The 27,304-nt window shown below is 47.8% G+C and overlaps 1 protein-coding gene across 1 annotated transcript in view; it reads right to left on the bottom strand.

Annotated features, from left to right (window-relative positions):
• The window catches only part of CTNND2 (catenin delta 2), a 773,259-nt gene that overhangs the window by 106,027 nt on the left and 639,928 nt on the right, over window positions 1–27,304 (bottom strand). Inside the window, exons 13-14 of the mRNA XM_039842770.1 lie at window positions 17,054–17,171; window positions 11,681–11,866 (exon numbers count right to left, since the gene is read on the bottom strand). Of these exons, the coding sequence (XP_039698704.1) occupies window positions 11,681–11,866; window positions 17,054–17,171 (304 nt within the window). The remainder of the gene's footprint in view (window positions 1–11,680; window positions 11,867–17,053; window positions 17,172–27,304) is intronic.

Genomic DNA, 27,304 nt, shown 5'->3' with positions numbered 1-27,304 from the left:
AATAGGGAAAGAGGTGTCAGTTGTCCTTTAAAAAATAGATTTTGATCACCCATAAAAAGAATGAAAGTCTTAAGAGCTGTGCTCACATATTTGGCTTTATGTTGCTAGACAATAAACATTGGCGAGACGTTAGGGCAGGGGTGACACAGGATCACACGAAAGCTGAGAAACAGTTCCGCGCGTGCAAACTTTTACTGCTCACTTTCTACACTGAGAAACCATGGGCTACGAACTCCGACCAAAGTGGAAGTAACATCATTTATAAATTTAAACGCAAGACGCATCGATCCTAAAATTTCTACAAAACTGTCACACGGACTGAAGGCATGCACTGGCTGCGCCTTTAACACGATCAAAACACCGGTCGTCCAGCTATTTAGTCCTGAGAATACAGGACTAAATAAATTCATGAGCCTTATGCAAATGGTGCTTCTTTTGGACTCTATCTGGAGGGCGTATCATCGAAATTCTTTAAAAGCTCGAAATATGAAAATAATATAGAAAGAAGCAACAAGTTAGGAGAGAGTACTTTCTATGTCCTAGAGACAGGGCTCAACCAAGGAGACAAAGTATTTGTAGGAAAATAACAGCGGAAAAGCTAGCAGAGAATTCCTAATTACATTATCTACAGTATTGCCTCGTTGTGTCACAAATACACACACCTCATCACAGTGTATATGTTTATCCATGTTCATTGATCAGATTTACGTTTGAAAAACAAGCAGAGATCAGATAAAGAGAAGCAAAAGACAAAGAAGAAAAAGAAGAAAAACATTTGTGATTTAAAAAGTTTTCATTCCAGTTTGGGGGAAATTTGCTGTGAAAGTATTCGTTTCTTCTCTCTCTTTTTTTTTTTTGACTCCTCACACTCGATAGTTAAATAAATGTTCCTCGGTTTCGTGCACGTTTTTATTCCATCTGGTGTATTTTAATGAAACTTGCAAAAAGTTCTAGCAGCTCTTGATTTTTAAAGTTATTATTTAAATGTTTAAATTATATTTTGTGCAAATCGTTCTCATGTTGTCAAATAGAAAAAAAACAACCCAGAGAACATATTTTTAGCTTTGAAGTTCCTCTTATTCATTGTCTTGTTTATAGGAATTCAGAATTTTACACATGCATTTAGAGCTGGTGAAGCTAAGAATTAAGTGAGTTATACCAGTGGTTCTGAGATTCTTTATGGATAATCCTATGGTTTGAATGTTTATGTCTTCCCAGCATTCCTATGTGAAAGCCTCAACCCCAGTGTTGGGAGGTGGGCCTTTTGGGAGGTGATTAGGTTTGGTGGAGATCATGAGGGTGGAGCCGCCATGATGGGGTCAGTGTTCTAAGGACATGAAGGGACCAGAGCGTTCTCTTTCCAGCTGTAAGGACACAGCAAGGAGACGGCCATCTGTAAAGCAGGTAGAGGCCCTCCACAGGGACCGAATCTGTCACAGTTTGGTAGCCTGCAAGTCCCTTGATCTTGGACTTGCAGGCTACCAAACTGTGATAGATAAACGTCTATTGTTTAAGCCACCCAGTCTATGGGATTTTGTTATAGGTGCTTAAGCAGATTAAGACAGTAATCATAACTGGAGCAAGAATACTTGGTAGTAGGGTGGCCCTCTGGCGACATTGTGACTTTTCTGCCTGGAGCACTCTTGGGAACAGGCTGGCAGCAAAGCCAGGAGAGTGTGTGGCAGAATTATGTTTCAGTAGATCACAGCGCAGATGAGCAGACCGATTTGTCATCCCAAATAGTGCCACAGTCAAGAACATATTATCAGTACTTTTTTTTACTGGCTTTAAATGTATGACTGTACGGCTGGTATCGATAAACCAAACCAGTGAACAGTTTATACCGCTTGCTTTCTAAGCTCGAATAAAATGGAATATATATATATTATCTCTACAAGAAAGTAACGTTGAAACCTTTTTGGAAAAGAAGAGAATAACACAGTCCCAATTTAGAAGCCAAGGGGTGCCACAATTTAGACACAATGCCTTCTGATATGGTCCCAGGCAGGCAAGGAGGCCCGCGCTGGCCACTGTAAGAAATGCCTGCTTAGGAAGAAAGTCACGTAGGGGTGAAGCTGTGTTCACAGTTTGGGTTAAAAAAAAATAATAGAAGGGAAAAGCCTTTCTTCGGACTTGCCTTTAGTACCTTTGCTGCTCAGTAAGGCTTAAAATTCTATTTAAAAGATACCTATCTTAGCTGGCTTGAGGATGGAACAGTGGAAGCCATTTGCTCCTTATATGAAAGATGTGATTTGGGGATAAAAATCCCAAAGTTCAAAAACCAGGAAGTAAAGATGTCCATCCACTTCACAATGAGACTTTGTAGACGTGGGCTCTTTAAGGGGTGGCAGCTCAAGAGACAACCGGAATTACCACATTCCTCAAAGCCCTTACTGGGTGAGAAGAATTAACAAGAGGCCTTCAGCTCCTCCCTCCACGGAAGCCTACACCTCACCTGCCCCAGCTCCGTCTCCAGCACACTGGGCTGGCTGGCACCAGGAAATGCAAACAGAGAGATTTACATTTCAGGAGAAACGTTAAAACACATAGCACCTCCTCTCACAGATGTCAGAGCCATTCAAAGAAAAGAGCTATTACTGCTGAGCTGTCTCCTTGAAACACAAACAGAAAAGGCCTCTTCTCCGGTGGAACGCATCTCTACTGCCTAGATTTCTCCACCAACGGGGGGACATCACAGCCACCACACACTTGCAGGTTTTAGTTTTTAAGGGATTTCAGTGAAATAAACAAGGCCGGTGATGTTGCAAGATAAGGAGAGTCAATCTGCAGTGATAGGAAATATTCTGATTTTTAAATCTTTCCTCCCTGGCGAAGTCTCACATTGCAGAATGTAGGAAGAGAAGGGAATTTTTCCTTCATGCAGAGTTTGGATTAACCCAGCTGGAGCCAGTACTAAATACTTTAAGAAGCAAGGACCTAAATATAAGTCTGCCATTTTTACTTGACGTGGTTTGAGCAGCAGTTACTAATTGATTTTGTCTTTACAGTGTTTCATTATCACTTCTAGATTTTTTTTTTTTTTTTTTTTTTAGTGGGGGGGGGGGGCGATGGAAGGGAGGGAGATGGAGGAATAGAAGTGGTTATTTTAAAAACTCCAAGCAACTGTGAAAACCCAGAAAATAAAAATGACTCTTGTGTTGACTCCTGGGGATTTCAAAGAAGGGAGTGCTAGCTGAGGTGTCTGAATTCCCCCAGGGAGCTGTTTAGAAGATGTTGGCTCCAGGGGGCTGAGCTGTCCAAAGGGTATGGAAGAATTCAAGTCAGAGGTGAAGGCCAGTGAGCTCTATTTGTGTGGCACACACTGTCTCCTGCAGAAAGGAGAAGGGATTTGCATTTGCAAGGTCAGAAACCCGTGTTGGAACAGAAGCAGGGCGTGATGTTTTCTGAGTGAAGCTTCAGGAGAAGAGAGATGCTGTGACGGTGAAGCTGCCGTGCTGTGCACCACGGAGGAGTGTTATCCAGGCTGGTCCACGTCACCACACTCACGTGCCTGTTCCCCAAGTCTTCGTGATGGAACCAACTGCAATGCCACTAACGCTCCTCTGGAATTCTGTCTGCTCCTAACTTCCTATTCCCCTGGGCCATGATACTCCCTGTTGCCTGCCTTGCAAAGGGGGCTCCGACATGCCGACCTCCTTCAGAGAATCCTGTGGCCTAGTTTATTTATATCTTTGGTGCTATGTCCCTCAAAGTTTAGTATAAGCGATTTTACCCCTCGAGGGGATAATTTTAGTTGTCACAGCAGGAGGAGGGGCTGCTACTGGCAACTACTAGGTAACGGCCAGGGATGCTGATATACTATGATGTCCAGCACAGGCCCCACGACAGAGAATGACTGGGGTCAAAACGTCAACAGCGAGAACCCTGCTCTAGCAGAACAAGACATGGGTATTTATCAATGGCGTGGAGCACCGTGCAGTAAGATGTAAACGTAGACGAGGAAACTGAACGCGACGCCGGAAATGGAGTTTTCAGTCTGCGGACTCCCTGAAAGGCAAAGAGCAGCTATTTCGGGTGAGGCGACCTACAGGAGAGGCGTGGATTAAGCAGAATCTCATTCACTCATGGGTAAGAGAGAGTCGCTGCGCGAAAATGTGCAGCCGGATCTTTGCAGCCTTGTGCAATTTGTTGTTTTGAGGACACAAAATGTTACGCCTCGAGTCACCCAGCTCCTGGCATATGGCGAGGTGAGCCCATGCTGGAACTGGCCGTGAGGAATGAGCGGCAGCTGAAATAAGCAGCTGGTGGGAAAGCAAATGGCATTAAGCAGCAAAAGAGGAAGAATGGCTGCTTATGAGAAAATGGAATCCGTCTGGAAGACAGCAAAACAACCCGTGATATTAAGAGATGAGACCTTAAAGGTTTCGAGAATATGAAGGGCAGATCCATCAGGTGATACTAAACCAAATCAGAACGTGCTTCAACTCTCACTGGTATCTAGAGTGATTAAGAGCAACGTATCCAAAGCCTTCAAAACGTTCATTTGGTCTAGACAGTTTACTTTTAAGAATTCATCCCTGGGACGTGATTAAGGATGCAGGTGAGAGTTAACGAGCCAGATGTTTATCACAGTTTGACGTCAGCTGAAATGTGGAAGCGACCTAGCCTTCTGCCGATCCCGGGCTGGTCTGCACACCGTGGCACAGCCCTGTGGTGGAATCCTGGGTGGCCTTTCGCGTTCTGGTGTGAATGACTGTTGCCAAAGAAAGAGGTCGTGCTGGGTCAAGGGGTAAACTGTGTCCTGACAGCGTGCAGCGAGGCAGAGGAGTGTTGCCAACGCCCATACCTGTTCCTGCTGTCTGTGCCACGCCAGGGTGGGCAGTGGATAGTCACCTGGGGACAGGTTGTCAGGGGCAGCCGCACTTGCAGAGAATTTACAGTAAAATCAATGAAAGTTGGTCCTTTATTTAAATTATTACTATGTGTGAACGATTCTAAACAATTTCAGTCATAAAATATTCCTCCTCACAGGGATGGAGAACTCTTACTGTACCCCCTTAGTTTGCACTGCACCCCCTTATCCTTAAGAGAATGCCCCGAGGTCACGGTTGCCCCGAGGTCATGGTTGCCCCACAAAAACACTACACCTCCCAGCCTCCCTTGCAGCTGATGTGACTGACAGACACACGGTGTATGTGATGCTGACGTGAGCGACATTGGGTTGGGCCCCAAAGGACACTCCCCTGCAGTCTCTTGTGGCCCATCTCTGCTCCCAGACTGTGGACAGAAGAGCCTTTGGGGGCCACAAGGGGGAGGGGACACCTTAAAGGCAGGACAGGATCAACCTAAGGAGTCCCTGAAGCTGCAGAGCAAGGCTGAGGGCAGTCGTAATCCTCACTTCCTTGGGAAACACCTCGTCTAAGACCTCACGAACCCGGCTGCCCGACCTGGCTCCTCGCCCGTACTCACACCAATGCGGGATAACTGTGCATGGAAGGATTAAACGAAGCCGTGCATCAATACGGAGAGAGAAAAAGTTCTGAAAGAATATATGTCCGGATAGAAACTGTAATTGTGGCTCTTCCCAGGAGGGGGGATGCTGGAGGTGTATTATTTTCTTCTTGTAGCTTATTGCTATTTTACTCATATGTGAGTTATATGTGATTCTGAGACAGAAAGTTCACTGGGTTTGTGGTGATGGCGGATTCGGAATGTTGGCTGGTAACGTAATGAAACGCGGCACTGTCACGAGCCGCCGGAGAACAGTTTGAACCGCAAAGGGAAAGAGAAGGTCTATAAAATACTCTTGGCTCACAGCAGACCCTGGAGGAAAAGCATCACCAAGAAGGAAATGTTTGAGCCGGGGACCAGTCATGGCTATGAACATCCATTCAAAACACTCCAACAAGGCGAGTTAGAGGCCACAATGAACCCCGGACTGAGCGTCATTCATTCATTCGGCATAGCTGGGTCTGGGCATTGGGCCAGAAGTCAGACAGAAAGAAGATACTCCTTACTCCAACCCCTCCCCTCAGAAAATTCATTCTCTATGGGACATCAACCCACGACATCAACCGCTGCCATAACTCATCGCGTGATGAGCGCTAGAGACGTTTAAACGAAATCACGTGGAAATAGCCTAGAGAGTGATTAACTTTTTCCTTGAGGGAAGTCTGGAAAGAGTGGAGATGATGTTTGATTTGGTCTTAAAGGGTATTTCTCCAAATCGTGGAGGGAGACTTCACAATGCCAGCCAGAGGAACGGCATGAGCGAAAGTGTGGGACATCGGGACGGGCCAGGAAAGTGTGTGGGGAAAAGGCCTTGGACGTTCTGCCAAGACGTATCTGTCACCGTGGAAAAAGCACGGGGGCATTGACGGCACAAGCGAGGATAGAAACGAAGTGATTTTGCTGGGAAGCCAGAGCGGCCGCGACAGAGGAAGCGCTTTGCACGTCTTATACCTCAAACCCTGGCATGTTAAAACGGCAAAATCACCCCCGGACTGGGCCTCGGACGACACTGTGTCCCAGAGAACCGTTTGCAAAGAGAACAAGAAAGCAGTTATTATGACTACCGGACTGATGACTACTGGACTGAAAACTAAAAACATCGTTTAGAATTATCATCACTATGTTATATTATCTGCACCAATAGAAATGCCTTCCTTCTACTGGTGTGATCATTCCCCTTCCCTTTCTCATAAATACCCGCTGTCTTTGTCTCCTAATTGGAACATTCTTTGGGCTTCGGCCCCAATCAGTGCATCCCGAATAGCTATTCCCATTGATCTCAAGTACACGCCTTTTGCCTCTCACCTTGAAAGGCCCTTTTAGTTTTCAGTTACATGTTTTACACAGAAGCATACTGCTATCGCTTTTGCGTATAAAATTTTATGATGATATAAGTGAGACTTCCTGCTAGGTATGCAGGTGGCATCTACGATGCAAGAACTAGATGGAAAAGAGCAACAACGCTGACTCTTAAATTGACCATAACTCAGCGAACTGGGAAGCAAAAGTGATCAGGAGAGATGGTCTCCCACGTGAAAATGCTGGATCAGAATCCTCTTTGAATTCTCACAGGTTTATGTCTCCTCCCATGTGGAGATATGCATGTGTATGTCCGTGTGAATTAAAAAATTCACAAGTGATATTCAAGCTGAAAAGAGAGGTTTTGAGTTCTAGGGCATCTTGCTTGTTTTGTTTCTTGGTTTTTTTTTTTTTCAGCAGGTTTTCCTGTACACTGTCAAGTTCACACTGAGGAGGTCTGGCAGGCCCAGGTCTGCCCTGGCCAGCAGCCAGCAATGTCCCATCTCCTCTAATCTATCTTTGAGTATCCACGCCCCCAGGGCACCATCACAGGAGCCTTGGCCATATCCCAAATTGAAAAAGAACAACAAGAATGCTTATTTTTACAAAAGGTGGAAAAGCAAATACATCAAGTTTGTCTTCTTCTATTTTCCTGGACCTCCATCTTTGGACAGCCACCCCTGCCCCGCTGAGCCAGGTACAGAGCTCTGCTGAAAGGCACAGAGGACCCTGTCAGGTGAGATGTGATTCTTGGAATGACATGCAGACTGCTTTGGGGGGAGGTTCTGCCCCAAAAGGCTAGAGAAACTAGCAATTTCTTATAATTCAGCAACAGGTGCTAAACACAGAGACAAAAATTAATTAATTAATTCGCAAAGCCTTTTTTGGGACCAGAACGTGATGCGTGGAAGGGGCTCAGAGTCTGATGATCCTAGTACGTTTCGATAGCAATCATTTCTTGAAATAAGAGTATGAATAAAGCATCGTTGCACCATATATTTTCTTGAATTATCTCTACCTGGGATCTAAAAGAAAAAGTTGCTGAAATTTTCGTTATAACTAAATCTGACCTGCAGGGTGTGATAGTATTTTCCTTAGGTACAGAATATCAGTGCCAAACCTAAGACTCAACATACATTTCTGGAATACAGCACGCTCCAGAGGCAATCATTAAACCAATCATGATTTTCATCGCGTGTGCTTTCTGGTAAAATCTCTGGCTCCTGTGTCCTGGGAAGTCTCCCTTATGGGTTAGATAACCTGTCATCTTACGTAGCCCCTTGAGCCTTTCTCCAAGATGTCTTAAATTTAAGAGAAGAAAACTTGTATGTTTTTATAAGCCAACATTGACCAAATCAGTTAGTGCTTTCTTGAATATTATTTCTCCGATAGTATTTGAAAAGATTACAGGTGTAATGCTCATTTGTAAATTTGTAAATTACAAGTACAAAAAAGAATCAATCACTGTCTTCCGTCTTTGCTGTTACTGCCCTCTTTCTAGAGACACAGTCTTTTAAACATGCATAGATTTTATATTTGCAAATGTCACATATTTTACAAAACTGGCCAGGTTTAATCATATCTGTGCACGCACCTGTTTTTGTATTTCTTTCTTCCTTTTTCTCGAATCACTACATACTCTTTAAAAACCTGACTTTACAAGCAGTGCAGATATTAAGGGATGTATGACATCTGACCATCTTTACAGCTGTAAACCGATCGAGATGAGTGAGATCAGTTTGTGGGTCCCTCAGGTAACTTGCCGTCCGGCTGTTAGTAGATGCAGATGGACAGCGAGAGGCCTGGGGACACGCCCATTTCTCACCTTGCTGCCATCTGGTAAGGTGATGAATCAGGCCCTTGGCTGGAGGTGGCCTGGCCTTTGATTCCTTCAGACACCTTTGTTGGAAGGGCAGCTTGCTCTCCCCAAGTGCAAACCACTGGAGGAAGTCCTCGGGGTGAAGCGCTCTCTCGGGCTGAGACTGCGGGCTGGCTCAGATGCCCGTCTCTCCCACACGGGGCACCGCCTTGACTCGATGCCCTCCCTGGGCCTGGCCAGGAGGCCCGGCGGATTTGGTGGAGGCCTCCTAGCCCTCTCCTTCTTCCTTTCATCTCAAGCCCTTCATCTCTGGGCCTCCACGCCCCTCCCCGGCCCAGGCCTTTGAGCTTTGCCTCCCTTCCATCGGTCCTTAAATGCAAGAGTTTTTACTTTTGACTTTTTATATAGATGGAACTTGACAACACACACTCAAATGGATTTTTTTAAACAAGCATGACTGTTACCCTCATTAAGTTTGATACTTAATTTTCAGGCGCTTCAAAATATTTTCATATTAGAGGGAGCCCAGTTAAAAAGCCTTTAAAAAAAACTATCACTTGATTGAAGCCATAACTTTGAAGCTTCTTTATAAACAACAATATTCTACTGTATTGTAACTTATAGCAGTTACAATAAAACTTTCTTCAAGAAATCATTTTTTCCTTAGAGGCTATTGTAAGAAAAAAACAGGACAAGTGACCCATATTAATTTGCATTTAGACTCTGGCAAAAATCACAAAATTGTCCTGATCACCTTGTTAAGAGTCGGCAGATGGACATGAACAGATAGGAGACCTTTGCTGTCTGGCCATGGCTTCTTCCTCATGATGTTGACAAGATCCTTGTCACCTGTCTGGTGACAACTTCACCTTTCTCAACTCAGGAAAGAGCTCATCGATGTCATAACATAGGACGAGAAGGGCAGCGCTCTGTGCCTGGCAAGTAGCTTACTCCAAGGTCTCCTGCAGGTGGCTAACAGCTTTAAGTGGGGCCCTATCTCGGGGTGAAGTCCGTGAACTTTCTCTCCTGACCCCACTTCCCAGGACCCTATCACTCCTAATCTCATCTGTCAATAGAGAGACTTCAGGGCACATGGGTGCACCTTGGAAAGGTGGAGCAAGGGTTCAGGATTCAGGGCGGAATCTTACTAATGAGACACCAGTGACAGGCACTGGGGCCATCGGAAAGATGCACTTCGGAATCTGAGCAGCAGACGAGAGAGAAAACCTTGAAATTAGAAGGGATTTGGTCTCCGTTTAAAGTTTTTTCAGTCAAGGCAAAACACCATATTAAGGCAATTTTCTCAGTCCGCCTTTGGACTGCCGGGGCCCATCTGGGGATTCTGACTCCTCCGGGGGCAGGCGAGACCAGGGGGTTGTGATCACGCGCAGACTGAGAAGAACTGAATTCCTGCCCACATGCGGTTCCCCGTTTGCCCTTTACTGTGCTCGCTCCCTTTCCAGAAGAAAGCGGTCTAGGGTCTGGGCCCGAGGTTATCGTACTGCTGCAAAAGGAAACCATAAGAGCCCATTATACCTTTGTTAGGCCATGTTTAGTTTATCGGACACTGAAAACGTTCGGAACCCATCACAGCCTGGCTCCCTTAAGCACCAGGTAGGAAAACTGAGGTATCTGCCATCACTTAGTATAACGCCTGGCACACAGGAGATTTTCAACAAATACCTGGTGGCTGATGACTGTATTCCCCTGATGGGAAGGTTGACTTAGGAACGACTGCTCTTTCAAAAGGCTCCTATGACTCAGGACACGGAGCAGAGACCCAGGGCACAGACAGACCCAGGGCGGGAGAAAACGCAAGGCTGGGAACGTAGTTCTCAGAGTGAAAGGTCACATTGAAGAGGCAACGCGCATGCGTCTCCTAAACTACAGGTGTGTTTAAACTGGAACACACAGAGCCAGGTGTAGAAGCACCTGGAGCAGCCTCAGGGCCCACAAACAGCCGGAGAACTGGAGCCTACAAAGATGCAAACACTGCCGCATTCAAGTCAAATTCAGGAATTATATTTACGAACGCGTTCGCATTATCCTTACTCTTCATAAAGTAGTTCCTTTAACCCTTACTCTAGGTGAAATGACTCCTAAAAGAGTTTCAAAAATGGCGTGCCGTGAGCCAAATAGATACGTTGCTTAGCTATTTTGAATGAAAACCCTGGTGAGAGTGTTGTAGGTTCTCTTGGGCTTTCTCAGTCGTCCAAGGCTGGGGACAGCCGGATCTGGGTCCGGAGGACCCCAAGCAGCTGGGATCTGACCAGTGTCCAAAGGAAAGGCGGACGTATAACCAGTGTGGGGGGAGGGGGAGGCTGGACCTGTGACCAGTGTCTGGGAGGATGGGGCAAATCTGGTGGCAGGAAGGACATTGCTTCCCCCTGCTCCCTTACCCGGGGGCCCGCTAGTTGAGGGGTTCGGCTTCCCAGAGGCCCCAGGGAGAGGGGTGGAAGTTATTCCGACTCCTCCAAGGCGGAGGGTCGCTGCCTATCAGCCTGCACCTCACAGCAGGGCAACCACTTCCAGCTGCCCCGGGTGAAGCCTGCTCGTCTTGCAGAGGCCTCTCCAGCTGGGCAGCTTCCTGCATTCATCAGAGTTGGCCCCCGCCCCCAAGCTAAGGACTGTGATTCTCTGACTGCCACCTCCATGTCCCCCACACAGTCAGGGCAAGGTCGCATCTCCGAACATTTCAAAACGTGCTGTAAAATCCATGCCGGATTCAAGTGTTTCTCCTAAGCTTTTCGCGGACCGCATCGACCCCCGGCATCTGCTGCCCGCGAGGCACCTGCCCGGCGCCCACAAGGACCCGACACCTGCGCGCTAAGCTGCAGCGGCACCTGGTCTGACTGTGCGCGCCGGTCCCAGAGCGCCTGCCTGGGGCCCCCCGTGGCTCTTTTCTTTCTTAAAATTTCCTGTCTCAACGCAGCCGGACGCGGCGGAGTCCTTGAACGTTCCTCTGTCCCGGCTGTGAAATTCCCCCGGGACCACCGTGCAGACGCGGCAGGGGCGTCGCCGAGCGCGGGGACCCCGCACCTAGACACGCGGGAGGGGACACGCGCGCGCAGCGGCGAGCGGCCGCATCACCTGGTCTTGCGATTTCTTCTTCTTCTTCTTCTTTCCCCAGCACCCGGAGCTCTCGGCGTCTTTGCCGTTGGCCTCCCCGCAGAGCAGCCCGTCCAGCTCGTCCGTGCCCACGTGCTGTCCCTGAGACGTCTCCGCCGCCAGCCGGTACGACAGGTTCCTTAAAATGCACACACAGTTTTCAACGGTCTACGGAACCCAAAAAAAGAAGGAAACAGAAAGTGAATGGATAAAAACCGAGCAGCACTCCACCCAGAAAAGCAAGCGGTCCTCATACACCTCTCTCTGTGGATGGACTGAGCTGCAGGTTCCCGAAGGACGCCCCCTGACGCTGGCCTCACGCCGGCCGCAGTGCAGAGAGCTTAGAAAGGCTTGGAAAGGTCTCGGGGCCTTTTCTCCCTCAAAGAAACAACTTATCAGCAAGAGTTGCTTCTATAAACAGCTGCATTGTTGGCTGAAATTCGCTGGTGAGTGTGGAAGAGCCTACGACCTCAAGAGGTCCCAGAGGCTGTCTGCTTAGGGATGTCTCCCGCATGGGACCCAGGCACAGAATCACCAAGAGCGTGGATAACCAGATTTCCATCAGCTCTGGAAAGGTGACGCTAAGGTCTACCGTGCACCAGGGTGCTTTCCGGAAGAAAAAATGGTACACACCAGGTGTGTCCCAGGCAAGCGAAGCACAACGTTTGCAAGTCATTGGTTTTGAGATGGCTGGTGCTCTGATTGTCTCAGTAGGGGGGTGAAACAGTGCTTAAGGATGCGTGTTGCAGAGCTGGACACTGGTAGGACCCTAGGGCTCTGACGACTGGCTGTGTGACTTAGACGAGGCCCCTGACGTCTCCGTGGCTCCCTAACTTGCACCGTCATGGTCATCACTGTACCCATGTTTTAGTGTGCTGGGTGGATTAGGTGAGCTAGAGCATGTGCATGTGGTAGGCAGAATCATGTCTGGCTCTCGCCCGCCCCACAAGAGCCCATATCTTCATCTCTGGAGCCTGCGAACACGTCAGTTTATATGGTGGCGGGACTGAGGTCCCAGATGGAATTAAGCTTGCCAATCCGGTGACCTTCAGATGGGGTGGTGACCCTGGGTTATCCAGGCGGGCCCATGCAATCAGGAGGATCCTGTAAGCGGAACAGGAAGACGGAGGAGTTGTGAGGAGGACATGACCTGCCACTGCTGGCTGTAGAGATGGAGGAAGGGGCCACGAGCCAAGGAATGCAGGCGACCTCTAGAAGCCGTGAAAGGCAAGGAAACGGCTTCTCTCCTAGAGCCTTCAGAAGGAGTGCAGCCCTGTCGATACGTTGATTTTAGCCCGACAAGACCCATTTCGGACTGGTAATCTCTAAAATGGTAAGATAATAAATTTGCGTTTCTAAGCCACCACATGGTGGCGATTTCTTACAGCGGCAACAGGAAGCGCAACTGTCGTTTACGTACGGGGAAGAGCTTCTCGAATGCACTGAAGGCCACGTAAGGGTTCATGTCACGAACAGTGGCAGAGAAAGCATCACTTGCAGATCCAAGGCATGCGACTTCGAGCCCGGCTCTGCCATTCAATGAGCTGTGACCTTGCTGTGTGCACAAGGTTAAATCTCTCTGTGATTCTATTTCCTACTGCCAAACTCCATCGCACTGGAGATTAGGTTTCAATATGTGAATTTGTTTTTTGGAGGAGGGGCACACGTTCAGCCCAAGGCATCAAACTTTTGACCTTTGTTCTGGATTTGAAGAACCACGTGATGAAGGGGGAAAAAAATACCCGATCTAAAAAAAGGACAAAATAATGGTGGAAAAAAAATTGAACTGGGGTCACTTTTATTTTTAAAAGCATGCCAATCATTTTTCAGGCACCTACTGCGTGACAGCCACCAATTCAAGGCAAAGGACATCAGTCCATGTTACAGATGAAGGTGACACGGTCCAAAGCTGTTGGTAGGTCATACCAGACTGTGCCACTTGTCCCCAGTCTTGGGCTGGGGACATTGGGGGTGGGACTGGGCACCAGATTGGAATCCGGTACAAGGCAGCATGTAGCTTTGACTTGACTATGGAGACATGCAAATCACCCAGGGAAACTGGTTTTCGGGATCTCTCTCTGGAGCCTTGCCATTCTAGACCTTTCTTGTCAGCTTTTCAAGGTTTCATGGCTGCTAATCCCATAGGCTTTGAGTCAACTTGATTTTCTATTTCGAGCATCCTCTTGGTATCAAAAAAGCACCAGCATGAAAGCAGGTAAACATAGGACGATGCATGAAAGAGGGAAAAAAATCCCTCCCGGAAAGGAAAACGTTATGGCCTAAGTCAGAACGATTTTTAAATCAGTGCAAACTGGTTTTTCTTACATCAAAGACTTGGAAGAATAAACTTCCTTCTCATCTCGCTGTTCGTCTTCCCCGGGGGCCTCTCTGTGCCTCTGTTTAACAAAGGACAACTGAGGACAACATCTGCAGTTTGGGGAAATGCTTTGTGATCTACCTGTGGCTGGGTGATGATTTAGGGAGAGGCTGGACAGCGCGAGAGAAAGTGGGGTTGGGTCAGGCGGGGAGGCGAGGAGGGGGTGTCCAGAGGACACCATGGGCCAGGAAGGCCACAGGGATTGAATGAATCTTAACCTCTCTTCCCCCCACCCCTCATTCCCTCATTAAGTTTGGTTTTGGAGAATTACAATTCAAGCACTTTTCTCTAAAGGGACAGGAAAAGGGAAAGATAAAAGACAGCCACTGCCTTTCTTTGGGATTCAAGCAAAAGGCATGTGGCAGCTGGTGGTTTTGCTCCTGACATCCATTGCTGTCAACAATGCTTTTAGCAGTTCCTTGTGGTCACCAGGGTCATCTTGCCTCCTTATTTTCTATTAGAAAGGGCTAATTTGGAAGTTGTCCGAAGACTGCTCTGCCATATGTTACCCATTCAACAAACGTCCCAGTGACAGGAGCTGAGCTGAGAGCTTGCATGAAATCCAGGCTCTTATTCATTAACTCCGTTGGCCTTAAAGAGAACACGTACTCATTTTTTTCCCCTTCTAACTTGTCATTGTGAAAGCTTACAAGTGGCCAAGCAGAGGGCTGAGTGGAAAATTAGGGGACAATAATATGTCAAGACTCAAGAGCATATCCTGGCCAGCAAAGCATTGATCTTTTCCACGGCTATGAAACCCTCCTTGTGACAAAGTTGAGGTCGCTCAGGCATGGTCCCCTAGTCAGTGGGAGGTGGAGATGGCACATCCACCAGCCTATTCTGATGCAGAGTGTGGTGCTCCGGCTGCTCCGTCAGGAATACCCGATTATCCAAATCAGGGATGGAGCTTGGCTGTTGCGATTATTCCAATTCCCTTTTTGGAGGAAAATGCAGAATTTAAGAGAGGATCTCGAAGGTCTTCCAAGAGTTTTAGGAGTCCGGTCATCTGCTCTATCATAAAAAAAGGAATGCGTGCCTCATGGCACAGTGGTTTTGACCCAGGCTCCCGAAGGCTGCTATGGACACTCGGTCAAGGCCGCAGGCTACTGACTTTATTTTCAACTGCAAGGCTCAGGCAGCATTAAAACTCTCCCAGTATCCATTCCAGTTAGAGGCTGTATGTTCCAATGCCTTAGTCTTTACCACTCTGAATACAAAGATCTTGGCGTTGTGGCTTCAGTGAACTACCTGGCTCTTTTTAAAAATCACGTGTCTATCACGTTAACAGGCATCTGGAAATACTCAAGACATCTTGACCGGTCACTTCTTTAGAGACCTAATTTTCCTGTTGATGATATGAAAATGGCCATTAAGGGTGTTTGCAAGAGGGGTCGATAAAATTTTTATTCCGTCATATTCTGTCTTGGAAACCGATAACATGTATGTGGTAAATGAATGAACGCAACGTAACCGAGTGGCAGTGATAAGTTGACAAACAGTGTCCGTAACTGGACTCCACTAGGACTCAGGGGTGAAGTCCCAGAAGACATTGTTAACCTAAAACCTAGGGAGTGGGGCTCAGGCGCGTCATTTCCTAAATGTCTCAGTCACTCTACTATGTCGTGAGGCTGAGAAGTGCTATGCTAGATCATCCCCACGCCGGTCAGTAACCAAATGGACAAAAAAAAAAAATCACTCTTATTCGTTCCTTATCTGACTTTGCAACTACATTACATTACACCATATCCCTCAGTGTATCTACTGAGGTGAGCTTTTACTCCAAGATGCACGTTGAAGCACCTGGGGAATTTTTAAAGGTACAAACGCTGGAGACCAGAGTTAGACCCTTCGCTTCAGAGGGTGGTGGTGGGTCCCAGGCACATTCCTGAACTCTCCAAAGGCAAATCTAATGAACAGTGGGCACTGGAAACCATGAGATTAAGGTATGCTGCACAAGCAGGGCCAATTTGCTCCCCATGGGACCACATGTGACAATGTCTGGAGACATTTTTGTTTGTAACATCTAGTGGGGTGGGGTGAGGATGCTCCTGGCATCCAGTGAGTAAGGGTCAGGGTTGCCGCTTAGCATCCTATACTGCACAGGACAGTACTCCCCTCCCCCACTGCGCAGAGTCACCTGCACAGGACAGCACCCCACACAGAGTCACCGGCACAGAACAGCACCCCACACAGAGACACCTGCACAGGACAGCTCCCATCACTACACAGAGTCACCTGGCCCAAAACATCAGCAGTGTGACTCCCGAGAAACTCTAAAGTATCATATTTATCACATGAATTAGCTTAAAAGCAGCAGTCAACTCTGTGTTTATATCAGGATATTATGAAGTTACTTCAGAAATTGATATTTAGGGAGAATCAAAACTAATCAAAAGACAAATTAAGGTAAAAGAAAATAGCTCAAACACTGGAAAAGCCCATCGAATTCTATTTTGGTTAGTGAATGAAAACATTGCTAGACCCTGTGATAAATATGTTGACAGCCTCATTTATTTCGCGTTTTGACAGCATTTATTTAGACTTCATCTGGCATTTTTTAAATGACATTTGATACAATTCACAGTCATTAAAAAGCTAACTTGTAGGAAAGAAGGTTATTTAAATCTCAGGTAGTTTTAATATTTCTTTTTCTTTTGAAAGTGGATTTCATAAAATAAACCCAGAAGCTTGTGGGTACTGTGGTATGCAAGAGTTCATATACTCATTTGTTTTTTTTTAAACACCTGTGGTTCGAGTAACTTAAAACGATCTAAATTTTTCCCCATTACTAATCCAGAGCTAAGTGCCTCGTTCTCGGCTAGGATTAGAAGTGCCGTGTAGGAAATGCTGGAGACCAAGACAGATTTCAGAGTGAGAGTATTAAACACAGCGCTCGCCCTCCACTGCTGTCAGCTACTGCTTCGTCCCTTGGGCATCTTTATTCTCTAAGATGCTTAATCTACGTGAACACAACACACCTTGCTATCGATCTCGCTGCTCCCGAGTGCAGACTGGATCACGTAGAGCAGGGCATCAGTGAGGCCCTCGCATTCTCGCATCCTCCTGCGGGCTTCTTCTCCGGCCGAGCTGACATTCCTGCAAAGCAAGAGGACCCATTAGTCACCTTCTGGGTGCTCACCAGAACGTTCTTCCACGCACGCCGCCTCTCCTCGTTTTAAAGAGGACGCTGTGCTTGCCTTTTCAGGTTTATCAAAAATGTAGTTCGAATGAGTAGGGATGTGCCTTCACCACATCCGACCACTTCATCGAATGCAGCCTGGACCTGGGAACGTCACAGGCATCTGTAACGCAAGTCGGGAAATGGAGAAGGCAGAATTCCACACGCGATCCGCGAGGGGCCCGTGACTTCCTTCACCATCGACGAAGGAACCAGAAACTCTGAGTCAAAGGATCCTTCCTCTTTGAGAAGTGTGAGACGTGCTTCAAAGACGGAGCTTCTAACTTCCTGAAATATTTTAGAGGTCTAACCCTGCCTCAAAAAGACACCTACTGTGGTCTCTCCAGAAATAAACTTCTAGGAATTGATTCTAAGAACACAGTGCGGGGGCTCTGGGGGAATTTAGCCATGGGGATACCCACGCCACTTTTATAGGCGGGAATTAAGCCCACGCCACTTTTATAGGCAGGAATTAAGCTCCTTCCTGGTCCGGCACATGCTATTGTAATGTGATGCACGGCTGGGAAGCAGAGAGATTTTCCAGACCTATAAAAAGCACAGTTATTCCCAGTCGAAAGTCGACTAAAAGCACCTTTGGGGTGCTTTTAGTTACTCCACCACCTGAAAGTAGGTTCTTCATCTCCTAACCTTGGCTAGGATTTGGCTCCAGTTGAGAGTCTGCAGGGCCTGACATTCTGACAGCACAGCCAGTGGAGGGGTGCTGGAGGAGGTGGCTTCTTGGAGGGACGATGAAAAGGGATTGAAAGAATCTAAGAAACAGTGCGGAAGGATGATGGAACGAGAGGTCTAGGTTGGGCAATGGTCCTTGAACGTGGGCCAGCCAGAACCGCCCAGAGGGAGCGCCCACGCAGACTGCAGGCCCGCCCTGGGGTGCTGGTGGAGTGGGAGAATTTGCATATTTAGGGGTGCTGATTTTGAGAATTACTACTCTAGCTCTAACTGCAGAGGGAAGGCTTGGGTGGGGAGGGCAGTGCTTCTCGCTGACTGCCCGGTGCAGCCACCTGGCAGATCCTCAGGAAGAGCCTGCAGGAGAATCTGCGTAGGACAAACCCACACACCCACACTGTAATGAACACATGTATTCTCATCAAAACGGCCTTCACTGTTACGCTTCGTTCTGTTTCATAGATGAGAAAACTGAGGCTCAAGGAGGCTGTCCGAGGGCACATCGGCAGCAGTGAAGAAGCCAGATCTTCAAAGGTGAAGAAAGCAAGGGTGTGGTGTACAATATGGATGGGCTATTTTTTTTTTTTTTTAGGAATTAAAATAAGATAGGACTAATGTTAAAATGCTACTGACCATAAATGTTTTCTTTGATATCTAAAGAATTCTGTGAAACATGTTTAAATAGGATCTATCGGTGTTTTAATATAATAATGGGAAAGGTTATTCAATTCAAATGAGTATTTTTGGCATTTGCTGATCTTATTATGCAAACCAAATTCCTCAGTTTCTTAGATAATACAACTGGGCAAATGCTGACAGCCTTTTTAGGCAAAGTGTTATAGAGTCCACCCTAGGTGGCCAGCCCGGGTTTTGACATTGCCCTGGGAAGTGGGGAGAACCAACTCCTGCGGGGGAGGAAGCTGGAAGAGGCAGGCTGGTCTTCTACACGAGGGTGGGCTTTACAAGGGAGCATTTTTAGGCCATTCCTCCTTGAAGTGATTTTCACCAGGTTGAGCACTGAAGCTGTGAAGAGTTATAGGTTTATCAAAAATTCCAATCAGATCTCTTTGGCCACAAGAAGGCTGGGTGGCGACGAGATGTGTGATTGTGTCTTATGTCTCGCCTCTTTGTCCTTGGACGAGGTCCTGTCTCCACGGAAAGAATGATGGGATTTAAACTTGACAGAGCCTTAGGGGTAGCTTGCAGGCTCCCTTGTCTGAAACCCTCGGCCAGGAATGGTCAGTCTTCCCTGGCTTCATCACGGGGGTGGCTGCCTCCGATTCACAAATAAACTTCATAATGGTTGGCTAATTCTCACTGGTAATCGATGCTGGGCAGGGCCAACCAATGAGAAGGATCAGAAATGAACAACTTTGTCAGCAGTATAAATTATCAATATTAATATGGGCAGACTTCATTATTCTAGTTTCTTTTTGTGTAGTCTCTTCCAAAATTAGAAGTTATTAACTGGTTACTATATTAGAATGTGTAAGGTATTAAAAAATGAGAAAGACTAATAATAAGTTAGGGTCCCTTCAGAAAAAATGACTGGGACACACAAACGCATAACACATGCACACGACACACACACACCCCCTACGATTCGGGAGGAGGTAGTTACAAGTGTCTGCAGGTGAATGAAGATCAACGTATTTTTAAGCAGACTGTTATGTGTATGTCTCTTCGTCAATGGATCACAGTGTCCTACAAGCCTTCGGGCTGGGTTTCCATTCTTAATCAACCATTTCTGAACAAGTGAAACACATCGTGAGTAACTCTGGTTTTACACTCTGCGGGAGAGAAAGGCCTTTTTTCCCCTTTGCCCAAACATGAGGACTACTGTACCATTCATGCTTTGCTGTTCAAAAATAAGAAACTCAATAACCTTGTGTGTTGATCACTGAACGGTTAGCTGTAATTACGGTCCCAAGGAAGTGTCTGACAATGAGCCAATGTCCAACCTACACAGTCCCCCCTCCCCTTGTATGTAAACCATGTCCTGCCCATCTTGAGGGAGGTGATGTTCCTATCTGGCTAGAAACTGGTACAGCAAAATACTCTGCATCGACATAACATTAAAACGCATATTTGTAGCTTATTTATAAAAACTGCGATGATGGCATAATATCTTTTCCTTAGAAATAATTTTTACGATCTCGCTTGAATTGTCGTTTGATATGTCACTTGGAAATTTCTGCTTAAAGTAGATGCTCTAATCGTTTTATCTAACAGATAAAAAAAAGTGAAACTTTTTGTATTAACACTGAAAAGATAAACTACCTCTTACAATCTCTTTCATTCAACTGTGACTAGTTGCGCTGCTCTGCTTCCTCTGTCTTGGGTGCTGGTTGACACCTCATTCTCTAAGCTTCCATCACACACTGTGCTTATTTAAAATGAATTCAATACGTGGGGCTCGCTGGATCCACAGTGGAACTCACACTTACGTTCACATGAATGACCATATAGCATTTTATACAAAAGACTTCATTTTACATGTGTTTACTTCAAACACTTGTTTACTTCAGAGAGACAGCCAGCCCATGCGGGATCAAATTACAGAGAAAACCAGGGAAGAGATTTTTAGCAATCAATAGATTTGAAATTAGCTTCTCCCTTCCCCACAATCCCCCAGCTCTTAGAATTTCCCTTATTTAGCCCCATTTATTTTGTACTGGAATTATTTAGGCTGTGACCTTATGGCTGCATCGGGGCCTTCTGGAGGGCAGAAGGCATGCTGTCATTATGTGCGCACCCAGCATGCAGCTGGGTGTCCTAGGTGCTCCGTGCAAGTTGGCTATTACGTGTGCTTTCAGCTCTTGGATGGACTGGGATTCGTGTGCAGGCCACCTCTGTGCTCCGTGCTCACTGGATCAGTGTCACGTGTCTGTCACACCATTTAAATGCCGGCACTTTATGCTGTGGTTTGTGCTCTGCCACTACAATCCCCATCCTGGGTAAGAAAAACAAAAAGCAATTGTATACAACATACGACGCGGGGAGTAAACTTGTTTAGGTTGAGATGTGAGCTCTCCTATGGTTGTTGGTAATATGATCCACACACACCGCACTGGAGCAGACTGCACAGTGTTACCGCCCGGAGTGCATCGGGTCCAGTGTCCCGCCATCGTCACGGCCGGGTTCGTGGAAAGCTTTCTGGCTCAAGACCAGCTCGTCTTCCTGTGTTACCCGTTCCCTCCTCTCCTCTCCACCCCACCTTGACCTTTATGCCGCGGCCTCCATTGGGGTCATCTCATACCACGTCCACCACGTCCCCAAGGTCGTTCGGCGAATAAGGTAGGTCTGTAGGTACCATCGTGAGAAGAGAAAGCGATATACTTGAAGGACAGAAGCGAGTTACCTGCGGAACCACCACGGTCAACACCAGCAGCATAGCCGCACGGTCGATTTACACGAGTCGGAGATAACCTTAAATGATAAGCACCGGGGGGTCACGGTGATGTCCTTTGAGGATGAGGAAGGAAAGAGCGAGGATGCTCCCTTTTACTTATGTATTTCCTCCATCGTTTTAATACTTGTACATTAGTTTTAGATTAAAAAAAAAATCGACGACGAAGAATAAAACACAAGGTCAGGGCTGCTGTGAAACCTGTCACTCTTTCCTGTCTGCCTCCCTCTTCCTCCTCGCACTCCAGTGACACATTTGCCCCGGGGTGTGGCAGTTCCCCCCCTGGTGACTGTGTCCCTCTTGGATAGGAGTCTCTGGGCAAGAAGCGGCTGGAGCAGTGAACATTTACTGCCAAGACTCCGCGCCAGGCCCTGAGCACCTGGTGGCGTTAGCACGCAATCTGGTGACGTCTGCGGTGACGTCAAAGCACCCCGAAAGATGAAGAGACCTAGACGTGTGCCCCCACGCCTAGGCGGCTTCAGCTGCGAGCACCACGCAGGTACACGGAGAATCCATCGTTACTGATGTTACTGAACGAGCTGCTCCCGTTCCGCTGAGAAGCTGCCGATGGAGAGTAAGCGGTGGTGGCTTCTGTGGTGGCAGAATGAAGACGAAAAGGACAGACCCGGCACGGCTCGTGCCGCCCCCTGGACCCTACGACCACTGGGCCTGGAGGGAGGGGACCCGGCTGCTCCGATGTCACCGTGTGGGCCCAGCTGGCGGGGCAGAAGACTCCTGCCTCCTGAACTCGCACTTTGGGCTGAGGAGCAGGACTCTCTCACAGAGGGGGAAGGATCGGCGGTTTTGGACAGGGACCTAGGGACCGACAGGGAGGCTCCCCCATTTTGACTGAGCCCGGTGTGCTAAGCCAGCCCCTTCCGTTCACCAAAACCACGGAGGGCTCACAGGTCACCAGGGCAAATTCTTGTTGGCGCCCTTTTACCAAAAGTGCATTATCTGCGCTAAGTCCTTCTTGCCATCGACCGGCCGGTCACCCGGGTGGGCTGCCAGAGCGTGCATCCCTAGTGCTTCTCCTCCTGCCCGCTGCAGCTCTGCGGGGACGCACAGGTGAACATCTGTGACATCTGGGGTGTAACCAAAGGAAGCCGAAGCAAGGCTCCTCTGCCCACCCGGTGAACTCAGGTCATTCAAAAGGCGCTTCTGGCTGGTCTGTTTCCAGCATCTTGCCCAGAGGTCAGAGCCAAGGATGACAGAGGATAAGACGGTGCCCTTGAAATTAATGGGGTTTGCTGAGCTGGATTTCCAAGCTGCTTGGACCAGAGACTCCGTTTTATCTCCCACTTACCCCCTTCTTGTGCTGGAATGTCTGTAACTGTCACCCTAAGCCTGTCCCACCACTGCGTGCTGGGAGGACACGCCCTGTCTCTTTAGATCCACAGGCCCATAGGTGGGGAGGGACAGCTCCCCAGGAACTGTACTTCATGGATGATTCATCTGAACCTGATTCAAATTATTCTGATTTGGGACTTTTGAGCTGAAGAGATTTAGAACGTTGAGTTGATGCTGTAATGGGGTGACACCTTTGGGGGCCGAGGGATGGAATGAAAACTCCACGGGATGGATGCGAATTTGGGGAGCCAGAGGGTGACCGTGATAGGCCAAACGGTGGTCCCCAAAATGTCTCTGGCCCAAGTCCCCAGAACCTGTGCCTAGGCTGCCTAACATGGGAAAGGGCTTTTGCAGATGGAGTTGAAGCTATGCGCCCTGAAACAGAGAGATTGTCCTCGGTGAGCCCTGTGGGCCCAATTTAATCACACAAGCCTTGAAAGCAGAGAACAGTCTCTGGCTCCAGGGAGAGGTGCAGCAGGAGGAGAAGTCAGAGAGATCGCAAGCACGAGGACTAAACGCCCCATCACCTGTTCTGACGCGTGACACGTCAGGGACAGGGAGGCTGCTAGCTCGCAGCTGACCGCCGGCAAGGAAACAGAAGCCTCGGTCCTACGGCCACAAGGGACTGGATTCTGGTCACAGCCTGAAGGAGCTCGGAAGTGGATTCCCCTAAGGGCCATTGGTAAGGAACACAACCCTGCTGACGCCTTGATCTTACACCGGTGAGACTGGCGTCAGATTTCTAACTCCCAGAAATTGGAGGACAGTACATTTGTGTCGTTCCAAGTCACTAAGTTTGCGGAGTTTGTTACAGCAGCAACAGGCAGGTAAGAAACAGCTTTTAGCTTGTTTTACTCGGGGGTAAATGGGATTTTCCTCAACGCCATCCTTAAATGTTCCACGCTTCATCCCTTCTCTGGAAAACTGCTCATCTGTGGTGGGCACGTGCAAATTTCAAGAAGATCCTTCGAGACGATCCAATAACTGCACTGATTTGATCGAGACCAAAGTGCACATACATAAGAAGGTCAAACTCCTTCATAGCGGCGTGTGTGTAGGGAAGGGTGGAGGGGGTGTTAGATGAAGCACCTGCCGTCAGCTATGAGAGGCCAGGCACCCGTAACTCAGGTACACACACACCCTCTGCATAAGGGACACTGACCTGACATGGTGATGCACTTCGGGGACAAAAGTATGTTGCTTTATTCTGTCCCACTGCTAATTTGATTAAGCCACGTGAGTGCCACCAAATCTGTGGCTGTCAGCTTGGCCCAGGTCGCTCTCCTGCTTGGCCGATGCTGTGTACTTCGGCCGGTCCTCTTTGGAGCAGAAGAGGGAGGCCCCCCAAAACCTCAGTCCTCCCAGCTTCCACTGAACAGAAAGTGCAGCGGCTGGTATTGTGTGCTGCGTGGGGCAGGGGGTGGGGGGTTAGGGACAGGGATGAGGCAGCCTCCCAGCTGAGTCTGCAGTGCCCAAGTGAACCCCGGAATGCGAAGCACCAACCCCATACGGGATGCTGCGACCGGTTCTGGGCCTGGCCACGGCTCTGCAAGCTTTTACTGGGTACAGAAAATAGAAGGCTGAATTTTCTTGAAAAGCTCTTGCCTTCTCTCCCCACGTCCGTTTTGAAAGCTGGTACTCCATTATAGCTGAGTCAGACCGGTTTCCAGAGGAATAAATCGCCCTCTTTTCTCTTCTTGCTTTTTCTTTTTCTAAGACTGGCGCAGTCTCGCTGTTTGGTTCCTACTACGCACCTTACCGTCTTCTCCCCGGGAAGGTAATTTCTTTATAAGTCAGGATGGGGGGTGCTTGGTAATCACTCTGCCGAGCTGCAGAGACAGAAGGCTTCGGTGGCCTAAGGAACTACCTCGTGGGGCCGGCAGTGAGCAGGGCTGCCGTGCTGTCCCCAGAGAGGCGGCCTCTATGTCGACACCCCCACCTGCACCGTGACCAGCAGACAGAGGCGGACAGGTCCTCTTCTGTCGACTTAGCATCCGGGCACCTTGTTCCAGAGACGCCCAGCGCGGCACCAGACATACCTGAGTTAAAGGACATCCTAGAGCTGTCAAATACTACCTGGTTCCAATTAAAATCGATGGACGCCACAGTGCTAACTGCTCTCTGAAATGTCTGCTGAAAGTTTCCCATTGGGCTAAACTACAAGGAAATCATAGGGGAAAAAGGGTGAATGCCGTGTGGCTAAAGCCGTTAACCGTGAACTTAACTGTGCCGGTGGCTCTTTGTGCTCCGGGAACGTCCACCATTGTGGCTTCCTGACTGTGTCCTCGGGAGACTGAGCCGGACTCACAGCACCTCGAGTTTCTAGTGACCGGACTACATCTCAAGTGTGGGGCGGTGCCGTGTGGCCCAGTCCCCTGGCCGACACCTACGTACCCTGTATTCCACTAACGCCTGGAACACTTCATCCTGGCACATCTGGGGTGGCCTCTTCATTCTCCTGTGCTGACTCAGAATTGGGGTGCATCTCACACTGGACGCCCCCACTCCCAACCTCGGTCCTGGCGTCTCTGCTCCCCATCGCATCCCCCCGCTTCCACCCCAGGGCAGTGAGCGCGTCCGTCAAACAAAACCATTTGCCAACCACACACAGCCCCCTTGCGAATCAAACAGCAGCAAAAAGACAAAGTCATGGGTCGAAGGCAAATTAAATTAAGAAATGAATAAAAGCCAGTATTTTCCTCCTTTGTGGCTAAACCGAATTATTTCTCATCAACCAACCAGACACAAGTTAATGTAAGTCACAAAACCTGAGCTTTAAAACACCTATAACAAATTAAGAGTGAACACACTGAAAAAGAGAAACCCAATATTCACCTCACCAGGCAGGCAGCCTTCAGGAAAACAAGCATCGTGGTCAAATGAAAAACGAGCAATACGGAGATTATCCAATTCCTTGTCTTTTGAGTCCTCTGTCTTCTAGGAAGCAGGAGAACACAGCTGACTAATAAAGGTAATTGGCTACTTGTCTTTTAAATGTCAGACTGTGGGTGTGAAGAATTTCAAGATTTGGCCTTATGCTCTGGGTTATTAATAGCTCTCACTTCAATTCATCACCTAATTCCTCACGTGCACTCATGAAGTCTTTCCATTTATTTACTTGCAGGAACTTTGAACAAATCATACTTCAAAGACTTATTAAAGTTGGGAATTAATACGATGTTTAAAAGCTACTTATCCAGGTGACCCATTTCCTCGAGGTGCACTTCTCGTTTTCATGATGGCTTGGGTCGCTCACTGATACCTTCGTGGACTCCAATAAGAACAATCCAGAGAGTGTATTCAGAGGAAAGAACTGCATTTGCTCTTGGATCCTCTCCCCTCTCTCTTCTCCTGCCCCGTTATACTCCCAAGAAATTGCCCGGCCCCTCCCGGAGGGTTTTGTTCCAGGTCCTCGCTGGTACTGCCGCCATCCGCATTTCTCCAAGCTGTCTGCTCATGGACCTTGACCGGCATGGGAGGGTTAAGCGATTAGAATTGACCAGCCACCAGGTAGGGACAGAGGAAGAGAGGATCTCCGTTATTCTACTGCTCCGGGCCAGCCACCTGCTGGTAAATGTCCTTTCCTGCTTTTTTTTTTGGCGGTGGGGCGGGTGGAGGGTGGCAGGGGTTGGTCTTCTTACATTTCTTCCTTGGAAAGACATCTCCTTAAATTTGTGGCAAAAATACTAATAAAAATAGTCCCTGGATCAAAAGCGATTAAGTCCCAGGTCCAAATGAGAAGGCGGCGACTAAAAATAAAAACCACTTTAATCTCTTTACCCGCCTCTCCTCATCGCTCTCTCTTGAATTTAGAAATCTTGGTGACTCACTTAGTAGTCTTTTACTTGGGCCAAAGAACATGATAAATGATAAAAAAAAAAATCCAGATTGGAGTTAATTTGGCCGGAGATTATTGTATAGTTCTAGCTAGGCAATACAAACAAAGCCAATTTTTGTCTGGCCAAAGATTAATGAAAACTAGTGAGGGTGTCTGCGGGGGATTCTCTTCTCATCTCGTTTTAGGATGAAAATATCTAGTGTAGGGATAGTGGGAGGTGGGCGAAAAAGGGAAAAAATGCAAGAATACAAATATGCTTCGTACATGAAAAAAATATACAGAACACTGAGTGAGGAAAACTAAGATCATTTGGCCCTCTTATCTTTTTCTGAAAGGAGGAAGAGTATATGTTTAATCTTCATTATTAAAATATATTTTTCCATTTTTGGAAGAAGGTTCTCAAAGAGTTGTTAAAAGGAAGCAGGAGTTGGCTTCTGTAGATGTGCCGGCGTCTTCCAAATCCATGTGCTGGTCTTAGTCGCGATTTGGGCAAAATGTCAGAAAACAGTATCAGAGCAGTTCAAAGAGTTTTTGCCTCTTAAAATTGAGGCAGAAACAGCACCTACACTGTTTAACTATTTGCCTCCATTATCGGCATGACGGGACTTTTTCTTCTTCGTCTGGTAGGAGAATTTGAAAGAGAGTTCTTCAAAATTGTGCCCCGTCCACCTCCGGTTGTCCAGTCGAAGACTGACTTAGGCGCTGCTGTGCAGCATTGCGAGTGGAACTAAGGGCACCAACCCACGTGCCCGGAGATGGCCCTGGAT

The sequence above is a fragment of the Pteropus medius genome, unplaced genomic scaffold, assembly GCF_902729225.1.
Source record: "Pteropus medius unplaced genomic scaffold, Ma_sr-lr_union100, whole genome shotgun sequence".
NCBI classification, from domain to species: Eukaryota; Metazoa; Chordata; class Mammalia; order Chiroptera; family Pteropodidae; genus Pteropus; species Pteropus medius.
This window is presented reverse-complemented; position numbering and strand designations above follow the sequence as displayed.